The sequence below is a fragment of the Symphodus melops genome, assembly GCF_947650265.1.
Source record: "Symphodus melops genome assembly, chromosome: 15".
In the NCBI taxonomy this organism is placed as follows: Eukaryota; Metazoa; Chordata; class Actinopteri; order Labriformes; family Labridae; genus Symphodus; species Symphodus melops.
In genome coordinates this window covers 8,136,029-8,149,312 of record NC_136705.1, presented here as the reverse complement: position 1 = coordinate 8,149,312, position 13,284 = coordinate 8,136,029, and the positions used below count along the sequence as shown (strand labels likewise).

Genomic DNA, 13,284 nt, shown 5'->3' with positions numbered 1-13,284 from the left:
CGTGACGTCAAAATCCACCGACTGCGGTGTAGTTCACTTGAGGCGTAACGTTAGCTTTTCACTTCTCTCTTCAATGACACGCATAAGAATATAGAATATATTTTCTGTAAATCCAATGCATATCCAGAGTAGTTAATATTCAAAGAAAAATGTGCGTGTGTATGTGTGTATATATATATATGTATGTATGTATATATATATATATATATATATATATATATATATATATATATATATATATATACACATACATATATATATATATATACATATATATGTGTGTGTGTGTGTGTGTGTGTGTGTGTGCGTGCGTGTGTGTGTGTGTGTATGTGTAAAAAAAAAAAACCGACCAACGTCACACATACTGTACTTAAGATAGTCAGCTGACGATGGGACGTCAGAGGTGTGTGACTTGTATGGCATGTTGGGGTATGAGGGTCTCATGCCCGATTTACAATCGTGTCACCTGAGCAAGGTCTGCTGCGCGACCCCTTTGAGGACACATGTTTGGACTAGAATAGCTTTGTCGTTGTAGTCTGTAGTGAGCGCAATATGGAAATTAGGTGATGGTGTCCCATTATTACCCTTAAGCTATTAAATCACCAACATGTTAACTCAAATGAAATACAGCAAATATGTGATGACAGATAACTCTACCTGCATCCCACACTTCTTTGAGTGAAACGTGAACCTGCACAAACGGTTCTATTTGGATAATTTTCTTGTGATAAAGAAATGTTCAATCTAATGTGGTCTATTATAGTGTGCCCTTAAAAAGCTACTCTAGCCGGTGCCTGGAGCTCCACAATGACAGCGAAAGATGCGACACTGGAATCAGTACTAAATAGTATGCTGGCTTCCTTTGTTAGATCCGTGTCCCAACATTAAGCACAAATCAACGACATTATCTTAATTTTTTTTGATACCAGTGTTTTGATTTTGTGATTTTTTTAGATTTCTCGAAAAAAAATCGATTTAAGCAACACATTTAAAGACAGTAAGTCATCCAAGGAAACTTGCATGTAGTGAAATGCCTAGGCTATGTTGTAGGGACCGACGTCAGCTCACGCAGCACGTGATTGGATGATGACGTCAAAAGCCGGTGCCTCTAAAGTGAAGTGACCTTCTTACCGACCGACAGAAACCGTTTACCGGCCGCGAGAAGCATCTTATAGCTACACCAGAGGGAGTTTTGCTCGGTATCTTTTCAACGAAAGGTAAAGTCATATATCCCCTTTGTGTGTTTATACTAATTACACGTGTATTTATGTTTTTATTTGTTCAAATGATGCCTGAAGAAGGATAAAAGGAACAATCTAGCTAACGGTATCTCCAGTGCGAATAGCTAGGTTGCTCTGTTGACTGTAAGGGTTAATGCCGCATAACCCGCTATCCAAGGCGATTTGCGTTTATAGTATGTTGTATTCAATACTTTTTTTTGAAGGTATTATGGAGGGGGTTTGCCAGACGTGCTGAGTGTAAAGTGTTAGATAATGATATAAGGACGCCGACATTGAAGCATCCTTGACAGCTCGGGTGGGTGACACATCGGTAGCTAATCTCACTCAGCAGGATGTCTCGGATATGCATACGCTGTTCATCATGCGGTTTTTTGTTCTTATTAAACAACAATGGTCATAAAAGGTACTTTGATATAGTAAAAGGCTGTGTCCTTGATGCCATATGAAATGATGTGTATCCTGCCATGTTTCAGGCCGTTAAAGCTGAAGCGGACTTACTGTCTATTTCCGATATGTACACTTGTAGGCTAACTCTGCTCTTTAAGACATAGAAAAGACTTGTTCCGTTATGTATGATGTAATTTGAAATCAGGTTGGTTGTCCATTTATTGACCCGCTATAATAAACAACAATTTGGTTACACTATTAGTTTATTGAATTCAGATAAGACTGTTGTTAATTGCTTCAGGCTTGAAACTTATCAAAGCAATAAATGTCACATTTGGCAAGTAACCTACACTCTCCATTCTCTCTGCTGAGGATGAATACGGAGGTCACGTCAGTTTATCGCACACTCGCCGTCTGTGTTTTTGAAGACAACAAAGGGAAAGTAACACATTTTGGAGATACACCTGCTACGATGGCACCCTTCTTTTAGACACCTTTAGGTGCATTCGCGTTGGATAGTTTTCAGTGGCTCTGCTCCACAAGATAAAATATTAACCCTTGAACTGGAAACGATTATAAAAAAATTTAATGACCATCCGGAGAGCGTCAGTAAACTGAGTTTAGGCTGGCTGTGCTCGGTGCCTTTATTACAGAGATATAACCGTAGCGAATGGAAGCTAAGCTAACCTGTTCCGTGTCGGTGCACTGTAAACCTTTATTTTTGTCTATTTATACGTTTCTTTAAAATGACATTGTGCCGGGGGGATAACATGTTTGTAATGTTAATAAGAGCAAAACTACCGCTGCAAAAAAAGTTGTCACCTTAGACGACCTTCGCAAGATGGCGTCCTTCGGGGCTGCGGATGAGCCTCCTCCCATAAAACATGGGCTATGAATAGATACTGTAGATAGGCAGTTTTATTTAAGGATTTAAGTTTACACATGTTATTAGTCAAAGTGGAGTTAAGATCCTGATGTGAGCTGCATATGTGAGTGACTGTCTCCACTCTGTGTTTTCAGAGCTAACGATGGGAGACATTGCCAAAGGAAAGAAGGCTTTTGTCCAGAAGTGTGCTCAGTGCCACACAGTAGAGGAGGGGGGCAAGCACAAGGTGGGCCCCAACCTCTGGGGTCTGTTTGGTCGCAAGACCGGACAGGCAGAGGGATACTCGTACACGGACGCCAACAAGAGTAAAGGTCAGTTCTCTAGTGGTGACGTCAAGTTTACAATAACTCTCAAAGTTGTATTTTCTGCATTATAAGGGCTTATGTCCACAGTATGTGACGCTTCCTATTAATACTGGTAGAAGAAAGTGAATAACAGCATCAGAACTGTACTTACCATCTGTAAACTGCTTAGTTATCTGAATCTATTGTTACATATGCATACATAAATGAATATTAATGTAACTCCACTATGTTTTAACATAAAGTTACTTAGATCTACAGCCATTTATTCCTTCTTTTATGGATGAATATGTTTATCATATTTTGAAGTACAAACATGTCAAAGTCAGTTAAGACTCCATGAAGATAATAACACATACGATAACAGCAGATCCCCTCAAATGATTAGCTGAAACCTGAACACGCTTGCTGTCTTCTATTTATAATGAGTGTTATCAGTGTTTTGTCAGCCTCCTGTGGTGAAGCTTTTCAGCTCTAATGACATTAGCAGCTCATACTGAAGGTTTATAAGGTGACGTGAACTTGGGCACCTCTGATATCTGGTACTCTTATCCGCCTAGCTTTGGGATCCTTCTTAAGTTTCCTTGATAAAGTGGTTTAAATCTGTCTTTAATTCACCAATCATCTGTCTGGTCTCAGGTATTGTTTGGGGTGAAGGAACCTTGATGGAGTACCTGGAGAACCCGAAGAAGTACATTCCAGGAACCAAAATGATCTTTGCTGGCATCAAGAAGAAGGGAGAGCGTACAGACCTGATCGCATACCTGAAATCTGCAACATCATGAGCCGCTCATCGAAACCTGAATATTTAATGTCATTATACTGTATTTGTTTGCTTCATTCACTTGCTTATTATGGTTTTATGTTGAGTCATTTTGTCACATGGTTACTTAATGCTGTGTACGGTTAGATAAGTGCCACTTGTGATCAGAAACACAAGTGACACTTTCTCTAGTAAGGTGCTAAAGTGGCTTCACATAAAACTACAGTCTGTTCTTCTTTGGCTAAACTGTTCTTTTACTGCAATAAGACGAACAAACTAATCCTTTTATTTAAATTGTATAACAATGAGAGATCTCCTGTCCGTTATTTAGTTTTCTTGAAACAACACTAGTTTGGTACATTCTGTTTGCAGAGACATGCCTTCAACCTCCGTTTTAAAGTTATTGAGTTCACATCTAACGCCATCAGTCACATAAAAATGAAACAGGGTGGAAAATTGAGACTTTTGCTGGCTGACGGATGCTTGTTCTCTAACTTTGACCAGTTTTCATGCCAACTGGGGTTTCTGACCTTTGACAGAGGGGGGTGCTGTGTAGTGTTGACGTTCTGCACTCCGTCTTGTCTACCCATATTTACTGTATCTTTGTGTAGAAACGGTCACTTGCCATGAAAGCTCTTCAGCAGACTATTTAGTCTTTTAACAAAAATGTTCAACAAAACCTCATGTTGCATTTCAGTCCTCTTAAGCGGAGCCTGATTTGTAAGGTTACTGAAGCAGCCCCTTTTGAGCTTCTGTTTGTATCTCCTGCCTGCCATCACACTCACTATGAGTTTTTTAAAAGGTTTTAGGGTCACACACTGTTTTCTGCCTCCTTACAGCTAAGAATTGTGGGATGCTGTGGAGCTGCTGGATGGGACACCATCTGCAGTGAGGGAAGATGTTATTTACCTGGTTTCACAGGCCCGAGAGATGTTTTAACTTATTTTACTGTAACCTGAGAGACTACATGTAGGTCTGTAACATATTATAAAGGGGCTGCTCGCTGTCTTCATGAACAGCAATGAATTGTATGCGAAGAAACAATATAATGTGGAAGCTATGTAGTGTAGATGTGGACAGGATGGATGAAGGATCAATTAAAAAACATCTTCAACGTGAACATCTCTCTTCATTTCAAGGTGTTTCAAAATTCTATAAATTTTAAACATGATAGTACTTTAAGTGTTTTTGATTTTAATTACAACATTGGTGAATATGTTACGATTGAAATCCAGTGACTTATTTATGACATTGAAGAGCTGGAAAAATAAAAAAACCCCAATATCCTCAACTTTGTCTTGTTAATAGTTCAAGTTCTCTGCAGATGTAGTTATGTTAGATTTTGCCTGGGGTAAGTAAGCTTTGATGCTGAATATTATTTCTACAAACCATTAAATCCTCCTGTGCACAGTGTATCCTGTAAGTATGGCTTCAGACTGGCCCTAATTTATTTGAGCGTGGTCTTTTTTTCAGTGCCTTGAAGTGAAGCTCGTCCTCTTAATGATAAGGACAAACACTTTGTTTTAGTTTTCCCTGTTTAAATAAGTCAAACAAGGACTATTCTACAACCAAATTAGATGAAACTGTCTGTCACTCTGTTCTGTACTTTACCTCACTTCAAGCTGAGCATGAATGAAAGACAGAGCCAGATGATGTCACCCTGGAGTGCTCGTGATTTCTGTCTGGGCGGAGCCAGGTGAGGACAGCTCGAGCCCTGTTGTGCGGCCTGTCACGTTTCGATCAAAGCTCAACAGAGGTGTACAGTAACTGGATCAGTCTGGATCTGTCATTATAAAACACTGCCTGGCATCAGAAGGTGACCGTGTTGCTATGGGCTGTACACTCGTAAACGTTGAGAATCAAGTATGCAGTAAACTATTATTAACAGCTGTTTGGATGTATTCCTCATAAATACAGTTGGTATACCTGCAGTCATTCAACAAGATGTAATTCATGTGCAGTTGTAGCTATCACCTTTTTTCCCCAAACGTAGGCCTATTTGTTCTTTTAAAGACTGTATTTCTATAGAGAAGAATCTAGAATCATCTCAGACAGATTTCTGGAGAGTTAGTAACGCCTAGTGGTCAACATTGGTATTACATACTATCGAGTATTTCGTAACACCAACTCTTTCATAAGGGAAGTCAAAAGAGCACAGCTCCCATGACAGACAAAGGTGGTATTACATGCAGTTCATTTCAGTTTCGAGGCAACAGGAGAAGAGAAGCAGAGATAAACATGTACCAGTACACATAAATCATGGCAGTAATGGCAAGAATGTACTTCCTGGCAAAGCAGGCAACCTTAAAGAAGAGGGTAACCAAGGACAGAAGTTGGACTGCATAATAAACGTCAATAGCAACCATAGAGGTACAAATAGGCTGAGCTTTAAAAGAAGATTTGATATCAGAATACAGAGGTGTTACATCTGCATCTTACATCTACACTACTTACAATTTCAACTTTGGTGCAGTAAATATCGTAAGAGAAAATTAGCTATCAATCAATCCATCTTTACTAGCATAGTGCGAATTCATAATCTTAAAACACTTTACAAAGAGCAGATAAAATGCCTTACACGCTGTAGTAAAGAGCGCACTCATGTTTATGTTACAAAATCACAAGATTAAAAATATGCATAAAAGTTTGACTAAAAAAATGGACTACAGGAGTTGACATTTTAAAATTTGTTTCAAACTTGTTTTGTTTGTTTGTTTATTTTTCAGGTCAAAGAAGCCCCTTTAAACCTTTTTCAATGTGCATGGAATCTATAATAGTTTTCATGCAGTAATTAAATGAAGAAGGTATTTCATTACATTACATGACTAGGAGTAATCACGTGAGGACAGTTGACACTATAAATGGGATTACATAGGAGTAAAGTTTACACCAGGACTCGTTTTAAAGAGTTGAACATTTTCCTGTGTATTGCTGTTCAACTGAACTGATGAGGTGTACACTGGGTTAATAGCACTGTAAAGGCTCAGTCATGAGTAAAAGAATTGCAGGTGCCAAGGTTGGCAGAACGAGTGTAATTGATTGCCAAATCCGGAAAACTCTTACAGATAGAGAAAGAACAGGAATTGGAGGGGAAGGAAAAATGGCTGACACTCTTTGAATGACAGAGAAGCACAGCTGAGACCTTGACCATACAACCACTTCAACAGGACCTCTGGGTGACACACCGACCTACTTTGGATGAGTGAGGGGAAACTCCTTTATAAGCCTAGAAGTGAGAGAGGGTTTTTGGAAGAATGAATGTAGGGTGGATCTCATGGTGCTTGGTAAACTGAACGTGCCAGCAGTTTGGTGGATTGTTCACTAATAGTGCAAACTATTTTGACAGAGTTTATATTAAGGAGCTTAGTTCTGTTGAAGGTTAGACTAAGTTGACCCTGTAAAGCAGGACAGAGGAGGCATCCTTAGACAAAGAGATGCACTTGTACATAGGGGAGAGCTGGTTCATTTAGAGGGGAATGGAGGTGGCTGGTAACTAAATGAGATTTGTAAGGGGTCAAACCAGTGCAGAAAGTTGTTGGCATATTTGTTACAGGAAGACTGTGAGCTCCAAGAGGTTTGGTTGAAGAAGTATTCTCTGATTTGAGCTTAATTTGACCTTGATGTCAGCAACGTGTTGGCAAACTGACCAGAGGTGTGTAAAGCTGGGTTTAAATACTGCAGAGACTCCATAAGTGAATAAATTTCAGGTGATCGGGTTGATTGGCTTGATGAGAATCAATTGCATGGCCCTGACAAACACACAGACAAAGAGGACAAACAGGACATGCATGAAACAAGAAGGAGCCACTTATAAGAAGACAGTGATGTCATAAGTCATTCCAACTCATGGATGTATCCTGACCCCTGGTGGTCAAAGATTGTATTTCAAAACAATGGATTAAGTTTTTTGCCAAAGGAGGCAATAAATTAGCGTCCAGGTTTTATTAATAGATTAATATGCTAATTTGTAAGAGAAAACAACTATGCACACGTCCTAGCAAGATGTATACACGAGTAGAACAATACAATGTATTAACTGCAGAAACAAGAGGAAAGTCTGCACAAAGTTGAGCTCCTAATGAGCAGCTTAATTTAAACAGGTCAATGTTTCGATCCTAATTTCCTAATCGTCTTCCTCAGGCAGATGTGGCTGTACAACAAAAGTATTTTTAAAAGTGAGACAAATCAGAAAAAAATCCTGGTCACCTTTTTAAGTGAATTGCATTATGAAGGATTATATTTGACATAAAACATTGATTATTACTACACATTATTCAAAAATGATAGCTAATATAACTAATATGTTAAGGGTGTTGAGATGAAATTAAGAAGCACCCCTAAAAGGGTACAGAATTGCCTGTGTGTTGGCAAATACAATAAAGTACAGACACAGAGTTTGTGTCTTAAGATGGTCACATGAGGCCTTTTTATGCCGAAATATCATAGTCAGCAATAAAGATGGATTATAAAGCAATAAAACTGGGTTTGACAGTATACTGCTTTGACTACAAACATGCACACGCATGGTTTGTTTCTTGTAAGGACACTCCTTGACATTTCTCATTTTTCTTAACCTCGCTCCTTATCATGAAGCAGCTATAAAATAAGTATCTGTCACGATCCGGTAGGAAACAGGAGAGGAGGACCAAAGTGCAGAATAACCAAGAATTTATTTTAACAAAAAAGGCAAAAACAAAAACTTACTTAGAAAAACCAAAAATCCAAAAACCAGGAGGCGAAAACACAGGGAGCAGGGAGAAGCAGCAACCAAAGACGACATACGAAAGACAATGACAATGAACCGACAAGAAACTGGGGCAAACACAGAGACTAAATAGACAAGGGGTAATCAGACACAGGTGATACTAACGAGACAGGTGAGGAACATCAGGTTAATCACAAAGGCGGGAAACACAAGGAACAAAGAACACAAGACCAGAACACTGAGGACGAGTACAAAGTAAAACCCAACACTGACACCACCACCAAAACCAGATCTACAAAATAAAACAGGAAACACTAAAGACTAGACTTAAAACACAAGACCGGAAATAAACTCACAGGCAACATAGGAGGACACAGGGAAACACACTCAGGACTAAAGTAAACCACACTAGGAATCATACATATACAGAACACGAGGGAAATAATGAAAACTAAAACAAGATTAAATACAGAACAAAACCAAACCATGACAGTATCAACCGATAACCAATCTCAAGTTTTGAGACATTTAGAGTTTCCTGCCATTGTTTAGCTTATACCATAACCTGTTTCGGTTCCCTCTGACTGCTTCCTCAGCATTTATTTTTGGATCTGTCTCCAGTGAAAACCTCTGGTAACCAACTGTACAGTAATTGTTCATCACAAAAATGGTACACGGTTTAAGTTAATGCCTATGCTATTACACATTTGTTAAAAGCTCATTAGTTCCCTCTGGTTTGGTTAAACCACAAACAGAGCTGTACTTCTCCTTATTACAGACAAGACTCCAAATTATTATCATTGTATATTCAGCTGGATATACGCCTAGCTAAGTGCATGCTTCTGATTCTCCACTTATAAAAATAGATTGAAGTATTAAACATGTTTAACATATCAATTATATGTGAGTAGACAAGAAAACAATTTTAAGAAAAAAATTAGGTTTCCAAATAATTCCTGTCACATGACGTTGTTGATCAATTTTACAAAGTGCACGACGATGACAAACCCTCCCAAGAAAAGATAATTTTCATGTAATAATTGTGTCATTTTTGTTGACATACAAATATCTACTTAATCATGAAAGTGTCTAGAATCCCCCAAACAACACAAATATCTGATCAGATGTAAAGTTGTTTGTGTAGTGAATCATTTGTCCAATCGGCAACTATAGTTGCTGGTGGGCAGATGCCTTGTAAGTGGCAATGTAAAAACACAATCAGCAAGATTCCTTATATCTTGCTGTTTTTTTTTAATGTTAGGGTGTTGTTCCATGGTCCATATTAATTCAGAAAGTATACCTATTTCTAAGGTACTACATATGTCATGGTTCAAACTTGTTTTTCACCACACCACAGTGCAAAATCAGCAGTTTTAGTCAGCTGTTCATCATGAGCAAACAGATATTAGACATGTCGCGCTCAAATGTGTGGTACTACTGACATTAGATAACTGTAGGTCAAGTATTTGGACACAATATCACTGGTCACTGTCCTCTTACTGCCTGTGGCACAGGTCTTTCGTGCAGGTCTTCTACAATCAGGAGAAGGCTGTCAATGCTTTCTTTTTCTTACGGGAAGCATTCTGGATTACAAAGCCTCTCAGCACTGCCTTCAGGGCTTCCCAAGTTAATCCTGCAGAGGGCGATGTGGGTTCATTCAACTCAGTATACATCTTAATTTGATTTCTTCATCCCTCTTTGAACTCAGATTCTTGCAAAAGAGATATGAATCTCCACAGAGGGCATTCAGATCCTGTCATTGAAAGGCAACAACTCCTTTACCAACCTCATTTTGTTCTGAAACTAAAATGCTTCCAATAGAGCAAGAAATTACAGAGTGCAGAAGGCTTTTGGAAATTAGAAAAGGTCTATTCAGGAGAAAGTTGTGTGAAGTTGAAAAAAAAGTGTAATCCCTTCCTTTTGGATTTAAGATCCTCCACACACCTATGTAACCTAAAGACTCAGCCATATGTCTCAAAGCAAGTGAAGCCTTAGGCATCCTGATTGGACGAGAGATACTCTGATCCATCACAGAATCCCATACCAAATTAAAATCTCCACCAATAATAACATTATGATCTCATTTCTGCTGTATTGTTGCTTCAAGGTCAGCGAAACATGTTTTATCATTTCCGTTTGGGGCACATAGATACTTGCCAAAATAATCATGTGACACAGTATTTCTGCAATTATGTTAAGGCTCCCCAATGTATATTTGTCTGATGTACTTAATTTACAATTTCTTATAAATAAGTGTTAAAACTCCACGGCTTTAAAGAGATCCTACATAAGCATTGTGTCATTTGGTGGGAAACACTGGACCGCATTTATGCTGGAGGTTCAGGCGGGTTCAGGGTCAGTCCTGGTTGATGTGCAGATTATAAGTAAATTACCCTCGAAAATCACTCTCAATGTAAAAAAAATCTGTCACTCTAAATTTTCACTGGCATTGAAAAATGAAAGACATGGAGATTGTCACTAAAAACAGAAGAATGCAAAAGCTATCAAAATAAAATAAAATATGTTTTAATACATTTTCTTTGTCGTTCATTGAAACTTTTTTCAGAGCCAATAACTGTTTTGGTGGCAATACCAACAATTACATGTAGCTGTCAAATGTTTGGCATAGTCATAGTAGCACTGCCAACCAGAAAATTCATTCAACACAATCTATAAAGCTACAGTTCTGAAACACGTTTCATAAAACCTTTCAGCAGTATTTAAGTGTAATTTTAAGGGCACATTGTTTTTGAAGTTTTTAATGCATACATGGACACTCTTGAACCTTGGTCCCATAACATCGCTATAGCTTTCTACAGTGTATAAAAATATTTATTTCTTTTATCTAGTTCCTCACCCATGATTGAAGTACGATCTTTGAAGGCAAACAATCTCTCTTCAAAGTGATTCAAAAAGTTGAATTATACTATGTGATTTGGTGGCAGAACGCATCTAAATTTTGACGTTATGATAGAACTCTTAGGGCCAGACAGATACTCAAACTAATGTTACAGTAGGAGCTTTACATGCATGCATGCATGCATGCTTACATTAGCTGGCTAGATGTTTAATACCATATCAATATATTTGTGTTGTTCCTAGATTTTCTCAGAGTTGGACATATTTGAGGGCGTTACTTTCACAGGCCACATGAGGGCGCCAGAGGCTTAACAGTTGCACGTTTCTTCAAACACTACAGAACAGCACAATCTGATTCCGTGTCCTTTGACCTTCAATTTAGTGGCTCTTGGCACAGACATCCTGCCTTCATATGTAAATCTGACACTGACATGTATTTCAGCATCGTATTATACAGAGGACTGGCCTTTTGATCCTGGTCTGGGAGAACATGAAATGAGAAAATGATGGTATCATGTTTACTCAAGCGGTGTAGAAACTGGGAACTCAGACGAAGTCACTGTTTCTTCAACAGATTTTTTTCTTGAGTCGAGTAAATGTTGTAACTTTAAAGGTGTGAAAACTTGTTGATACATTTGTTTCTTTTCTCTATAGCGTTAAATATAATAATGAGCAAGGATATTATTTCCTCATCAACAACCTCACAATTCTATTGCTTTTGGGTGAATGGATTTATGTCAAGTTCGTGTAGAGAATGCTTTGGTACAACATTAGATGAGATCAAATACGTTTCTTTTATAGTTGGAATGTACTTCTTCAGGGAGAAGGATAAGGCTGAGGAGATTTGGATTTACGATCTGATGAGTCGATGAGTCTTGTAGTTTGGCTATTTTTATTGGATCAGCTGAGGAGGAAATGCTAATATGAACCTACAAATGAAACCTGTGCATGGTCTTACTGATCTCACTATCTACATACTTCGTTTGACATCCTGGAACACAAATTCTAAATAGGTATGTATGTGTGGAGGTTGGGTGTTCATACTCAACTGGACAGATAACAAATTTCCCTACAGATAAAAAGTTCATCAGTACTTTGCTGAATGTGTGCCCCAGGAACTATAATGAAATCTGATGCAATTTGTGTTTGATTGATATGCTTTATTCGTTCAGTGCCGTGATGCCATTAAGCTCTGAAAATAAATATCTTACATACAAACTCACGTCATATCTACTGCAATATTAATGCACAGACCAATGATCACATGACAGGAATGTCTTCACAATCAAGGATTTAATGCTATATTTTCTTTCTTGTCACTACCTTCACAGACAGCGTCAATATTTAATGATTTAATGATAATGACCATTTGGGTTTGTGGGAAAGAAATTTTGAATGTTATCATTAGAATCAGAATCGGCTTTGATTGCCAAATACATTTACACATACAAGGAATTTGACTTGTATTGGTGCAAAACAATTAACAAATGAAATAAACATCACAAAATAAATTTAAGAACTTTAAATTGAAACTTTATTATATACTTATATTATAATACTTTAAAAGACAGAACATCAGCTCTCCTCTCTTTTGATTAGCTGAATTGTTTTCGATGATTCATGTATAACCACATCTGTATGCTGATTTACTTCCTGTCCATCAACTCATTGCATATTTGCCAAATGGTTACACTTATAGTCGCAATGTCGTGCGTTTCCCTTTAAAAACAGTGATTTGAATTTGATCTCCATTTTTCCACTGCATCTGATCATCTTCATAAAAACAACACACACACGCTGAACATTGTTGTGAATGAAACACTCACTCACATTGTTTGGTCTAATGGGGCACGTAGACCTCACACAAACTATGATTTGCCACATCTCCACTTGAACAAAATATATAAGTTGGATGATGAAAGTTAATGAGGCACCAAGGGCATTTTTTTCTAACTGAAGAGAAATGAAAAGGATGTTTTGATTAAGGAGACTCAATCCCTTTGTTCAGGATGTATGAGAATGTGTGTAACACTTTTGCTTTGAGTTAAACATTGCACTGGCGTATTTTCAAAGTGATATATCCTTTATTGTTCCTCTGTAAGTCAGTTACAACCGTCGACTGTGGCGGCTTCAGCCTAATC

At 38.1% G+C, this 13,284-nt stretch overlaps 1 protein-coding gene across 1 annotated transcript; it reads left to right on the top strand.

Moving 5' to 3' along the window:
- The first annotated feature begins 1,080 nt into the window (after window positions 1-1,080).
- Window positions 1,081-4,699, top strand: LOC306836096 (cytochrome c). The gene is made up of 3 exons (XM_079363025.1): window positions 1,081-1,217; window positions 2,649-2,825; window positions 3,456-4,699. The coding sequence occupies exons 2-3, from the start codon at window positions 2,657-2,659 to the stop codon at window positions 3,599-3,601; spliced, it is 315 nt and encodes a 104-aa protein (XP_079219151.1). The 5' UTR covers window positions 1,081-1,217; window positions 2,649-2,656; the 3' UTR covers window positions 3,602-4,699.
- The last annotated feature ends 8,585 nt before the right edge of the window (window positions 4,700-13,284 follow it).

Bases quoted from the DNA above. Each gene is read 5' to 3' on its own strand.
- LOC306836096 (XM_079363025.1), top strand. From the start codon at position 2,657: ATGGGAGACATTGCCAAAGGAAAGAAGGCTTTTGTCCAGAAGTGTGCT. The intron at 2,826-3,455 runs GTCAGTTCTCTA...GTCTGGTCTCAG, and splicing joins GGACGCCAACAAGAGTAAAG to GTATTGTTTGGGGTGAAGGA.